The sequence below is a fragment of the Alexandromys fortis genome, unplaced genomic scaffold (assembly GCF_014885135.2).
Source record: "Alexandromys fortis isolate MF-2015 unplaced genomic scaffold, M_Fortis_MF-2015_v1.1 scaffold_52, whole genome shotgun sequence".
NCBI lineage: Eukaryota > Metazoa > Chordata > Mammalia > Rodentia > Cricetidae > Alexandromys > Alexandromys fortis.
Window position 1 is genome coordinate 5,364,905 of NW_026067929.1, and position 13,508 is coordinate 5,378,412.

The 13,508-nt window shown below is 46.9% G+C and overlaps 1 protein-coding gene across 1 annotated transcript in view; it reads right to left on the bottom strand.

Annotated features, from left to right (window-relative positions):
• Window positions 1-1,238: 1,238 nt before the first annotated feature.
• The window catches only part of Ctnnd2 (catenin delta 2), a 709,004-nt gene continuing 696,734 nt past the window's right edge, over window positions 1,239-13,508 (bottom strand). Inside the window, exons 22-23 of the mRNA XM_050144862.1 lie at window positions 9,214-9,287; window positions 1,239-3,001 (exon numbers count right to left, since the gene is read on the bottom strand). Coding sequence (XP_050000819.1) covers window positions 2,741-3,001; window positions 9,214-9,287 — 335 coding nt within the window. The 3' untranslated portion in view covers window positions 1,239-2,740. The remainder of the gene's footprint in view (window positions 3,002-9,213; window positions 9,288-13,508) is intronic.

Here is a 13,508-nt window from a genome sequence, read left to right on the forward strand (position 1 = left end):
TCTGAATTTTATCTATTAAGTAAATTGAGTGTATTTATTTTCTCTTATAAGGATTAAATAGAAAAAGAAATGTTGGGGTTCCCAGATATTCTTCTGAAAACCACCATTCTTTTCTCAGTAGGGGGAATCCAGATTATAGAGGCAGCCACTTGGGATGGGATGTCGTACGTGGTCATCAACGCAATGAAAGGAAAACCACAGAAGTGTCCCTCTCCACCTTGATATTTTATCCAGTGTGTGCCATGTTACAAATCATGACTTCAACTGCTGACCAAAGAAGCCTATCGGGGCTTTGGGCTACTTGAGTTCAGGTCAAGCCTTTCCATCCACTAACTACCTATTCACCCACTCCTTCCTTCTCTCCTTCCTTCCATGTTGATCATCTTTCTCTCCCTCACAGTCAGGCTACATTTGTCTTGTGTCTATGCCTGTATGAACATATTCAAAAAGGAAAAATGGGTTGGTTTAAATAAGCTTGACCATTCAAAATCTTTTGTATCTTTATCTGTGATGCCAGATGAGTTAGCTAATCATAGCCTGGTACAATGCTCTCCTGAAGAAATACAGATATCGAAGAAATCCTTTGGTCTTCAGGAACTGCTGATGTGAGCCATGCCTTGAGACTCAGAATCAAGAAGAAAATAGCAGGTTCTTTCTGGAAGAAGGAAATCCTCAACACGTGTGTTTATTTCCCTCTGCTTAGCTCGAAACAAGCAACTGAAAAGACTAAACCAGCCATTAGGCTGTGGTAAGTGACGCTACAGTCTCTGCCTTGATAAACATGACTCTTTCATCCTGCGACACTGGAAACACGACGTGTCCTTGTACTTGATGCTACACATTTATCTTTCTGCATGGATGGAAACACACTTCTTTGAGGGAACTCGAGAGTCCTTAATAGACAAAACAACACGGTATGCAATTTATAGGACAATTCCTATGTCTGCCTGCTTTTCTACTCAGGAAATTTAACTTTTATCTTCCCCAAATGCTACATGAATAAAGTATATTCCAGTCATTGTTAACTCTTCGACTTTGATTAAACTGTGTAGACAAAGGTGGTGTTGGTGGTGGTGGGGAGAACAGGTTTTAAAGGAAGATGGCAGCCATTTTCTTTCGTTATTTATTTTTTTTTATTTTTTTCCAAGAACAGTTAACATTTGCCAGGCACCTGTTGGCCTCAGTCACTTGCATCTAAAGAGCAAAGCTAATTTACCCACAGCCCACGTTCTCTGAAATGGTTAGCCTTATTTCTTAGCTCTGTTAACCACTAGTCTAACATTAGCTTCAAGTTCAGTTTTAAATCATCTAGCCCATAATTGTCTACTGCTCCCTGCCACATGAACAGAAACGTCGGAGAGGGTATAAGGCGAGCAGTTGACATCTTCTATGGAGACTTCAAGTAATTGGCCCCAAAGGGAAACTACCGAGTTGGCCATGGTTTAGCATGTTCCGAGGGCATAAAATGTGGAAGGGGTTGACCTGTAGAAAGAGTTGGTACCCAAGAATGTGTGGACATGTGAGAACCCTACTTTCCTCCAGCTGGGCTAATATCCTGAGCCACTAGAAGAGTAGATACATTACAAAAGGAACAAACCGATGCACACGGATGCTGGGACAACAAAAGGCCTGGACAAGATGGACAGCAGGTGAAGTCGCTTCTATCCAAAGAAAATCCCACACAGGGCATTACACATACACCGACATACACACACCCACACACGCACAGACACACAAGCAAGAATGCGTATTTTGTAAGGTTGGTCCATGGAAACAGACATTCTTAGCAAGTATGGATGACAGATCAATTGTAATTTATTTTCTTTTAACACTGTATCATCATAAAGAAAACTGGTATAAATGAAAAAAAATCTATTTCAAATATCTACATCTAAAATTCTGGGCAGTGAAAAAGCACTTTGTTGACAAGGATGTGGAATGACGTGTTAGCTGTGAGAAACTGCTGGATGCCTTGTTTAGTTGCCACAAACATCACACATCAGAACGAACAATACTGCTAAATATTCCTTTTTTTTCCTGTTTTTTTTTTCTTCTTTTTTGTTAAAACATACTGGGAGAAAGAAAAGAAAAGAAAACTGGAAATCCATACATCTTTCAAAAGTTTGAAGTTGAAGCAATATTTAGAACCATTGATGAGGAAACACGGCGGCATTGGTGTAATATACACAATGCTGTCTTCTTCTTTAATCTGTAATGTACATCGAATACTTTACAACAATGCATTAACAAAAGGCAAGAGACGTCTTGCTGTACAGAGAAACCCCAATGCAACTGGAAGCCTAGAGTCACACGGATGAAGGGAGTAACGAAGCGTGAGAAGCCGTCCCCCATAGTGGAAACTATTCCGTCTTGTGCTTAGCGATAACCTCCACGCCCACCACCCTGACCGTCTCCTCCCTCCTTCCTTCAGCCACATGGCATATAAAGCACTTCGAAACCTCTACAGTTCAAACTAGAAAGGTGTTGAATATGGTCACATTTAGGAGGGCGCTTAGCCTCCTCTCGATTTCCCAGTTAACTCTCGATTCGTTTCGCTTTCTAAAATAGCTCTGAGTATTTCTTTCTGGTTATCACAGCCTTCCTATGGAACAGGCTTTAACAAACTAAATCTGCAGGGGGGAGAAAAAAGGAAAAGAAAAGAAACGGAATGTCCCGTGGTACGCATGCACATGCACTGTTCCCGGAGTGCCTCGCGCGCTCGTGGCCTGGCTCCTCCCCCTCACACCCAGGAGTCGGGCGAGGCCGGGTAGTGGCTCGTTTCGTAGTTCAGTTCGCTGTAAGGGCGGGCAGCAGAGTAGAAGTCGACATAGTTGCCCGTGGACTTGAGGCCCAGGTGCATGGTGTACTCGCTGGCTGGAGGGCGGTGGTGGACCTGGTCTTCAAAGAAGGACTCGTCGTAATTTCGTGTGGAATTCTGAAACGGCTGGTAGGTCTCATAGTCTTTCCTGCTGGGCTCCTGGGGGACAGGCTGTGCTGAAACCTGCCAGAGAGAAAGTGTCACTGGGTTAGCCATTACCTGACCCACCCTCTTTCCCCACCCCACTCTACAGCCCGGTACAGGAAGGGCTAGAGCCTGCTCTGGGCTCTCTGCACACAGTGCCAGGGGCTGTGTTCTTTCCATGTAATTTGACTTCTTAATTTTAATTTTCTATCTATGGGGTGAGGGTTTGGTGATTTGATGCTAGCATTCAACGCGCTGAGTAGCATTTCAACCTCCCTGGCCACTTATTTCCTTGCGTTGGAAATCTTCAAACTCTTCCCCTTCTAGTCCTTTAGAAGGCGCACAGAACTCATCATGAGTGTCACGCTGTGGTACTGTGGCTGTGAGTGCTCACTCCCCTGTCTCATGGGGGCCGGGCGAGACCTTATCTGGCATCCCTCTCTCTCTTCCTCTCCACTCTTCCTGACTCAGCTGACCACCGGTCTATTCTTCTTCTGTGAAAGCAACTTCATTTTTTTTAGCAGTCCTGTAGGAGAACGAATATGTTTGATCTTTCTGATGTCCTAGCCAGGAAAGAGAGGGCCAGGAGAGATTTGATAATTGGTCCATGGGACTAGGGAGACACATCAATGACTAAAGTTCTTGGCATGAAATTGAAGACCTGAGTTTGGATTCCCAGAACCCATATCAAGGTTAGTAGGTGTGATAGGTGCCTGTAGTCCCTTCACCAGAGAGCCAGAGACAGGGCATCCCTGGGACAAGCTGGCTAGACAGGCTTGGTGGCTCCAGGTTTTAGACTCATTAAACCTCTTGCCCACTCCCAGATCCTGGCAATATCCAAGGTGGTTTCCGTCTCTACGAATCCTGCCTACCTTTGGAGCCTCATATGAGTGCAACCACACAGCATTTATGCTTGTGTGTCTGGCTTTTCTCCGTCGGTAAGTTTTCATCACTTCTACATATTGAATTTGTCAGAATTTTTTTTTGAAGAATGAATAAAAAAATGGACAGACCACATTTTGTTCATCCAAAACCAAATTGGATAACTGGATGTCCCTCTGTCTAGTAACCAAAGCCCCGTTTGGTTTTGTGGGTGTGTGCCCTAGATCAGACGATAACTCTATGTGCAGCCCTGTGGAGGAACCCCCAACTGTTTGCCATAGCAGCTCTGCGGTTGTCTGGGGTGAGCTGTGGAGTGAATGTGGACTGAACGCTAAAGATTCAGGGTGATACAGGGTGTCCCCTTTATCTTTCTACGTTTGTCGGCATCAGACTCAGGTGCCGCAATGAGAGGCACCTGAAATCAGAGGCTGGAAATGGAGAAGGTCTGAGGGCCACTCTCTCCTGCTTATAACACATTCCTGGGGTTACATAAGGGATGGTGGCTTCCCTGTGGTTGGTCCAGTCCATCACACCTGCCCAAAGTGACTAGGACCTCAGACAGACACACACTCCAAATATTCTACCTTCTGGAAGACCAAATGTTTCCCGACACGTAGTGCAACTGAGAACTAATTAAATTAAAGAAGGCTGTGGAACAATGGTTTACACCTGAAAAACCAGAGACGAGGGAGGCTGGGGCAGAAGGGTGTGAAGTTCAAGGCCAGCCTTGGCAACTCAGCTGGACTCTGCCTCAAAGCTAAAGTTTCAGAAGGTCAAGGGCGCAGCTCACTGGAGGAACACCTGCCTGTCAAGGCCTTGGGTTTGATCCTCAGTACCTCATGGCATTCTGAAGCTTTTCATAGACTGTGGTGTCTGCAGCTCTCTGGTGTCCCAGCCCAACTCAGTACTCCCTGGGCTTGGCCTCTGTGGGTTACTATCTGATGCAGTGACTTGAAACGTTCAAAGGTCACGAGAGCCTGGTTAGGAGTCAAGAATGGGTTCCTCTGCTTGGATTTAGTGAGAGGAGGATAAGGAACATTCCTGGGCCAATAATACATTAGCTGGCCGCCCCGGCCCCGCAGCCCTCCATCTCGTTCTGTTCTGAGAAACTCTAGGGTTCCTTTTCAGGTACCTGCCCCAGGTGTGGGATGAGGGGGACCTCACAGCCAGTGTCCACGGCGATGTGTAAAGATCTAGCCTGTAATAGCCAGGATGTCTGGCACGGATTACAAAACACTGGGGGAAGATACAGTTTGATGACTATCCAGCAGACTCGGTAATTCCCTATTAATTTTGCTAAGGTTGAGTGTGGTGGCTGCCTCTGGAAATGGCTTTAGCTAATAGGTAGTGATTTGTTATTAGCACAGCATGTGTAAATGAATGCCTCTAATGAGCCACAAAGAATTCTTCTTTCAAGAGAAACTCCATCTTTTATATAGGATTGATTTATACAAGGAATCGATAGGTTCTCCACAGAAGGCTGTCCAGGGTGCCTCATACCTCCAGTTAGTGGTAGCGAGTGAGGGAGACTTCAATCTGCCTGTGAAACTCCGGATGTTCATGGAGCATTAACCTCTGCTAGCCCCAGACCCTGGGCCTGAGAGGAATACTGCAAATAGCCTGCAACATGCATGAAGGCCAGTTCTAGCAGGCTGCCTGCACAGGAGGGCACCCGTCCCATTCCAGCATTCCAGAAAGAGCTATGTGCTCTGTGAGACTGTGCTACACTCCAAGCTCAGAGCACTGAAGGGTCCAGTCTTAGAAACTCACACAGGGCACTTACTAGAACTGTCAATATTTCAGTAGGCATTGCCTTCAGTATTGAATAAATTGCTCTTTTCTTATTCCTCAAAGTGTCGCGGAAGTGCACACATGTGCATGGCACAGAGACCTGTATTTGTGCCTTCCATCTGTCTATTTACTTCCATCTGTCTGCCCATCCAACTCCTACCCTGCTGGCCTCTTCTGCAGCGAGCACATCTCCTTTCTGCTTCTCAGGCACACTGTGCAGCTAGGACGGGTTTTACAAGACACTGAACAGATGGGGCCTCTTGATCTTGTCCCTTCAGCTTCCCCACCTAGGAGCTAAACTTATTTCTTTTATGTAGCACCCAGCATCCAGCATTTTGTTACAGCGTCAGAGAAAAAAAGGTCAAGGCTGACTAGCAAGCTGGATTTATTTTGAACACAAGCAAAAATAGCTGCAGATAACAGGATCTTCAATGCTTTCCATTCAGGAAAACTGAAGATTCAGAGTGTTAATAAAGTGGGCCAAGCCGGAAGGACTTCCATTTTATTCTGTTTCTTGGGTCTCAAGGTTGTCACCGCAGCAGGAGGTTGTCAGGGATGTACATTCTTGGGCTAAACCCCGTATCTATTGAATCAGACAGTCTGGTTTGGGGGCCACAGATTTATGGTTTGATAGCACTGGGTGGTGGTAGTGGGGGTTCAGAGGTGAGAAATGGAGGGGAGTGAGACTCATGCCCAGATTTTAGGGCCACTGGGACAAGAGACAGGAAGTAGGACACAGACAGAAGAACCGGTGTGAATCCTTGGTCTTCCAGGTGGAGGACTGAAGGTAAACCCTGTCCCTGGATGATCACTTCCTTATCTCCAGTGACAGTTAGACTTGTCTGCTTCCTGGAGATTGGGACTCAGGACGATGACAACAATGACAACAAATCCTCAAGGCCATGGTTTAAGTATAACTTCGAGTACTGGTCATCAAAACGCAAAACTCCTTTACTGAGAGCTTATGAACAAGAACTTCCCTTGCCAGACAGGCACGCATAGTTTTTTTGCATTTTTGCATTTATGAGCATGGTATCGATGAGCAGAAGTTCACAGGGACATTGGGGAGTGTCAAAATAACATATGTGACCTGTCACCAGGCATAAGAAGCAAGGATCATCAACTTTACCCTATTGGTTGTTTCTCCTGGGAGACTTTATGTACGTAGTTCCTGAGAATGTGCAAGGAGTTCTTGGGAGTCTCATGACTTGTGCCCCCAGAGCCCAGCTCCTTTTCTGTGGAGTCACAGCAGTGTGGCTCAGGGCTCCTTCCCTACCCTACCATGCCACCTCACACATCAGGTGCTGGTACTTGTGCTCTCTTCTCGGGACTTCAGTCTTCCGCATCGTCCTGGAGACCCACCTCTCTAAGGCCAGCTGCCGTCTGTCCCTTCTCTGTGACTATTTACTATAGAGGCAGGTTCTCTTTCTACAGCCCTGTCTAGCTTAGAACTTACTATGTGGCCTAGGCGGGCTTTGAACTAATGGTAATGGCATCCCGAGTGCTGGGATTATGGGTTTGAGGAACCAAACCTGGCCCGTATCAGGTGTGTGTTCTCGGGTACTTTGCAAATCTTAGTTCTAGTTTTCATAAATGGCCAGAACATTCTTAAAAATGTGCTGTTGGGAACATTATGGACTGCTCTACAAATAGAGGGAACAGTCTTTGGAGCTACTGCAGTCAGACCAGGCCTGGGCTACACTAGCTATGTTTTCATTACCCAGTACAGCAGAATTGCATGGACAGGAAGGCTGGCTGCCATGGGATGCGCTGATTCTGGGGCAAGCTTCTCGCTACCTGGGTAGTTAAAGGTAAACCTGTACTCTTGGCTGCAAAATCAAGAGTTCCCTTTGCACCCCTGCAAATTTCTTTGAGAGCTTGAGAGTCTTTGCTCCTCATAGCTACAGAATTTCATGATTTTTACTATAAGGAGAAAGAGTTTATTTCTATAACTAGAGTTGATATCTCTAGCACACTTTGGCCCCATCTTTACAGGTAGGCAGGTTCACTGTTGAAGAAAACAGTTGCGGCAACTTGGTGATTTCCTGTCTACTGCTCATGATCCATTTTAACTATTCACTGGCTTTTTTTTTTTTTTTTTACTTGTAGTAAAGCTCAGAATTGAAGGCAGGCCATTTGCCATTAGCAATATGCCAGGCAGGCAGGCTCTTGAACCATTGCATTCATGGGTGGGAGGGTTATAACAATGCCAGATGTCTTCCGGAGTGCGTGTGCACAGACCGGAACACAGAAGGTAGGAGGGTGACGCCTCTGCTAAGGGTCGCATTTCCGGCCGATGGTTGATCAGACATGAAATCCAACTGCAGTTCAAGGACAGTTTAGCATTCTCCTACCCTTCCTTAGAAACAGGACTGCACAGGACACGTCCACCTGCTAGAGGGGGATGCTGCTTTCCTGGGTGCTGGTATTAATCTAAAGCCACACACTCTCCAAGCTTTCCTACCCCTAGCCATTGCGATTGGGCGCGTGGCTTTCGGTTACTCATCTCCATGTGACTTTTCTGAAGTGTGACAAGAACTGAAGGCATCCACAGAGGCTGATTAGCAGCACAGAGCCAGACTTGCTCTGATGCCCAGCACAGGAGTGAGGGTAACAAATGGCAGTGTATCAGGGAGGCCCAGCCCCTGTCTCTGCTCTTATAGTCCCATAAAAATGGGCAAAATGACCCATTAACGAACAGTTCCCGAACAAAGCAAATAGAGACTCAGACGGCAAACACTAAGGGTCTTCTGTTTAGTGTTTTAGAGAGGTGCTTCTGTTATGCATAAATATTATGTGTAATGGAAAGCTTTTGTGTTAGTCACAGAGGACTGGGAAAGAGAAACTCCATTCTGTTTCTGTCACTGGCATCTTACACTCGTCTAGCTGGGGGCTCTCTTTCTAGGTTCAACCCACAGTCTGTTTCTCACTTGTATCATGGGACCTTCGAGGCTGGGCAGCTTTATCGAAGAAAAAGGACAACTTATCTCCTCGTTCAGGATGCCCAAGGGCATGGTGTCAGCACTGGACTACCCAGTGATGACTTCAGAGGGCATGGCACCGGCTAGAGTACATTCATGTGCGTAAGGGAGACTACCTGGGGATGGGACTGTCCCCCAGGAGAAAGGGGTGGATCCCGAGGAAGCTAACTCTGGACCTCACAGGGACTACTGTAGTCATTTTCAGGGTCAGTGTTGCCCATGAATTTCCACCAGACTCCACTTCTTAAAGGTCCTACATCCTAAGCACTGCCATGCCGAAGGCCACATGCCCGGCCCATGAACCCTGGGGATACACCACATCCGAACCAGACAGTACCATAGATGACGCCTACTTTCTCCTGCCAGGTAGGAAGTGACAGCGAAGCTAAGCGCTGTTCTGAAGCCCGAGGCTGTTTAAAGCCTGCGACTACCACGTGCAGGTGCGCTATATACTGGATATGAGGACAGAATGCTGGGCGGCTTTTGTTTTGATGAATGCGAAGCAGAAGTCAATTTACTCTTTGAGAAACCAATTTGGGATTCTAGGCCACGCGAGTCAACAGGAACGAGAAAACAAGCGTGTCGCTTGCACTTCACCTGGTTGTGTTTGATGTCTTCAGCGGGCGCACCGTAGGAATTCCTATACAAAGTTGAGACTCCAGTGTTTTGAGCTGAAAGCAAAAGGAAAACAAAATTATCATCAATAAAAGCCAGGTGCCAAGGATGGAAGGATGGGCACTGAGGCAGAGTCTTGGCCTCATACAGCTTGGTTTATCACGGACCATTCCAAGGGGAAGGACCTCCTTGTCCTCAAATTCCCTTTTACATGTTCAGGAAGAAGAGGAAGCATGCTGTGAACTTCCCTAGCCTGTCAGCTTATTCTAATAATGTTCGTATCATGGTCAGGGTCAGGGAGGCTGCGGCTAACAGATGGTCATTTTGCAAGTTTTATTGCTCTCTTTCCTGGTAAGAACCAAAGGATAATAAGAGCTGGTCACCTGCAATGGAACATGCAGGAGCTTGATCAGCAGCTTAGCTTTTAGCTAGGGAATGACAAGAATGCATTTCTAACGTGCACACAAATGCTTGGCCATCTTTCAGTTCACCCGCTAAGGCCTGAAGGCCCGCCGGCGGCAGCACTATCTTAACGACCCTTGCACGTCTGGTGGCGGAAGGGATAGGGAGCTTCAGAATGTTGTTAGGTACAGAGACAAGCCCACGCTGTCTTCACACCTGCCTCTAGGTGGCAGGGGGAAGGTGCTGTGCTATAGAGGAGGTCCATTTCCTCAGATGGTACCTCAGAGGTACACGCCGCAGGCCCACATGAAGGTCACTGCTCCTCTCACAGATACTGAGGGGTCATGGCTTAAGAAAGGTCTGGAAAATGCTACTGGTTCAGGATCAATAGAACACACAAAAATCTTTTAAAATACCCCTGGCTTCCAGGATCTGAGGACAAGGAAATCTGTACACCCGCTACTCTCTCAGACTCAAAAGCATACCAGATCAGGACAGAGTACCAAGGGTTAACTTCATACCACCCACTGCCGCTATTCTTGCCTAAAAGGCATAGAGCAGCTGTGCAGTTACAATCTGCACCCCGAGTGAGCGTAACTCTCATTTCTGTTTTCCCTTTACCCCCGTGTATGCTGCATGCCCCCCCGTGTATGCCACACGGAAGTGTGGGCGTGTGAGCCCCTGCTCACGCGTGTGGAGGACAGGGCAGAACATCAGATGTCCCCTGCTGCCCTCTATCTTGTTTCCTTGTCACTGAAGCGGAAGCGGCACTTTGGCCAGACTGCCTGCCTCTGCCCCTCCAGTGCTGGGGTTACAGGCACAGGCGGGCATGCCCAGCTCCTTACGTGCGGATGTGAGCTTCACTTTCAGGTCTTCACGTGTGCAAGGCACCCTCGCTGGATAAACAGACATTGTGTCTGTCTATCTTCCTTACTCTCTCCTGGATCGCTGACTCTTCCTAACGGGCCCAACTTCCCGTCTGTCCTGTCTTCACTACGGACCAATCTTGCGCAGGCAGGGCGATCCTTGTGTTTTACGGGTTGGATTACATCGCGCTCCCTGCCTGGTAATACTCGAGTGCTCTCCACATGATCTGCCCCACCCCGCTTTCCACCATATTTCTCAACCATTCTCTCTCTAGTTATGGAGCCCTGGCCACCTGTTTCTCCTCTTTGCTCTGTTGAGTGAGTCAAGCCTGTGCGCCGCCCCCCCCCCCCTTCCCGGGAAGACTGTACCTGCAAATCTTCCGTTATCCCAGATTCTGGGATCTGGCTGATTGCCATCAGCTGTCAGCTGAGATGTCTCTCTGCTACCCATGGCATGTAAAGCTGCCCTTCCCACCTGGCCTCCTCTGTCTCAATATCTGTTTAGCCCCTCGTCATGCTCAGCATCATGTGATCATGTGATCTCCACCTTATGGAGAATTTGTTTTGCTGCTGACCTTGTTATTGCCGGCCTCTGTTTATGAGAGCAGAGGGCCCATAAAAAACAGATAACCATGTCTTGTGCTTTCCGCTTGTGTGTCTCTGGGAAGGAGCCTGTGGTGTTGGAAGTCCTTCTGTATAAGTATTATTGCTTTTATTGGTTAATGAATAAAGAATCTGCCTTGGCCTGTGATAGGGTAGAATAGAGCTAGGCCAGGAAAACTAAACTGAATGCTAGGAGACAGGAGGTGGAGTAAGAGAGAAGCTATGTAGCCCCCGCCAGGGACAGATGAGCAGAACCTTGACAGTAAGCCACAGCCATGTGGTGATACACAAATTAATAGAAATGTGTTAAATTAAGATATAAGAGTTAGCCAATAAGAAGTTATAGCTAATAGGCCAAGCAGTGATTTAATTAATACAGTTCCTGTGTGGTTATTTCAGGACTGAGCAGCTGGGAACGAACTGACAGCTCTCTTACTACAGGCCTGGTCTCAAGAGGATCTTCACAGAGCAAACTATGTAATTACTGAATAACTGAATGAAGGCATGAATCTTAGAAATTGATCTTATCTGCCCTATGTATTGCTGATAAAAATGTCACTTCAAGGTCAAAGCGAAAGGTTGTTTTTTTTCCAGTATTTGGAATACTGTATCCTGGGGGGCTGGAACATCTGTACTATTACAACCTTAGCCTCTTTTCATGTTGTGTTGTTGGTTTTTAAGTGGAAGATGCTTCTGCTGGAAGTTCTGTCTTGAGCTCTTTGGCTCGCTCGCCTGTGTAAAAGAGACTCTGGTTGACAGTGAACTCCATTCGCAGGCCTATGAAGCAGAGGGCCTCAAGGATGCTCTTCATGAGAAGTGCCTTCCTTTTCCTGTCATTCCCTAAACACTCCAGTTGCTAGCTGAAAGGACTAGAATGGCCTTAAAAGGCCTAAGAGGGGCACTGACAAAACCCGCAGGCATCACTGATGAAAAGGGAAGCTCACATGGAGAGGTGAAGTCCCCAGATAAACGTAAACATTGGGCTGCATCGCCAGGGATCAGGTGGCACAAAGAGGTTCCTAGGCAACCACAGCTGGAGAAATAGCTGCCAGCATCTGGCATGCTTGACTGCACAGCTGACGCTGGGATTCTCAGGGCCCCTTGGTTGCAGAAACACAAGGGGAGGGAGATGGTATTCTCAGAGACGTGATAGAAGCTAGGAACGAAGAGGAGAGCTGTGGCTACCCGGGGCAAGAATAATTATAAACTGGACTGGTCAGATGAATTTGCTGTCGTTGTTAATTCAGACTCATCAGTATGAATTAGATTTGCCACTGGGAACCTCTATGCTGAGGACTCAGACTCTTAACTTTCTTGGTTCATATTCAATGACGGTGAGAGCAACATTTATAGGGCAGGGAAAAACACAGTGAAAAAGAAGGATAGGCTGTGGTGGTGAAATGAATTCATCTCTCCCATTCAAGAGGCATTTCAGGATCAAGGGTGGCATGTGGGATCTGCGCACAGAGGCAGAATGTGGTCCTGGGGGTGCGGAAGGGACATATATCTTCGTCGCATGTTTCTTTACACAGCTGTGCAGGGTTAACAAGGAAGACACTGCTGCTGGGGTAAATAGATTTGTTATTGCAAAAATTTATCTTATCTTTCCTGGGTTTGGGGGACATTTAATAAATCATCCAATTTGTCTACTCTGCTTCCCTGCAGGTCTACGCATAAATAACATCAGAGATCCATGCCCTGTGCTTTTGGAGCATGCTCCGATGAAAGCACCTCTGTGCCACTTTAGGGTTACACTCCTTGCACCCCACTTCTATCAATGATATGCCCACCTGATCTCCTCTTAAAGGCCCATTACTCAAGTCTGTCTTCAGGAGGGACCCATTTTCATCTTTATGTGGTAAAGAATTGCACTGGTCCCTTGTTGAGTCGTGCGGCTCTGAGAATCTAGTTTGGACGAACTAAACCTCTTACAAGAGCCTCCTATGTCCCGCTTCCCCTCTTCCATCTCTATATCTGTGTTCTTAAAAGAAGCTATCAGTGGAAGGGAGTGTATTCAGATCCTGAAGATGACTGTAAATCCCCAAGGAAAACTGTACAAAGGATATGTAAGGCCACGCCCATTTACGAGTCAAGATGAGCAAGGCATTCTGGGAAGGGAACTAGCCGGCCACCAAGTGTATTCACTTTGGCTTCCCTAAAGTCCCAGCTTAAGGGATGGAAAAAGGATGCTGGCTCTAATTGAGATGGGATGAAGACAAAACCTCATGGGTTCTCTAGAAGCTTCGTGGGCATTGTCATATAAGGGATCAGCATCATGGTAGGAGAAGAAAATGTCTCAATGAGAATCCTGTGATACCCTTATCTTCTTCCGCCAGTTCCGGGTATTCTCAAGATCTCAAGTGCTCTGATGGTCCTCCTGGCTGTCAGCATTGATCCTGATCAAGG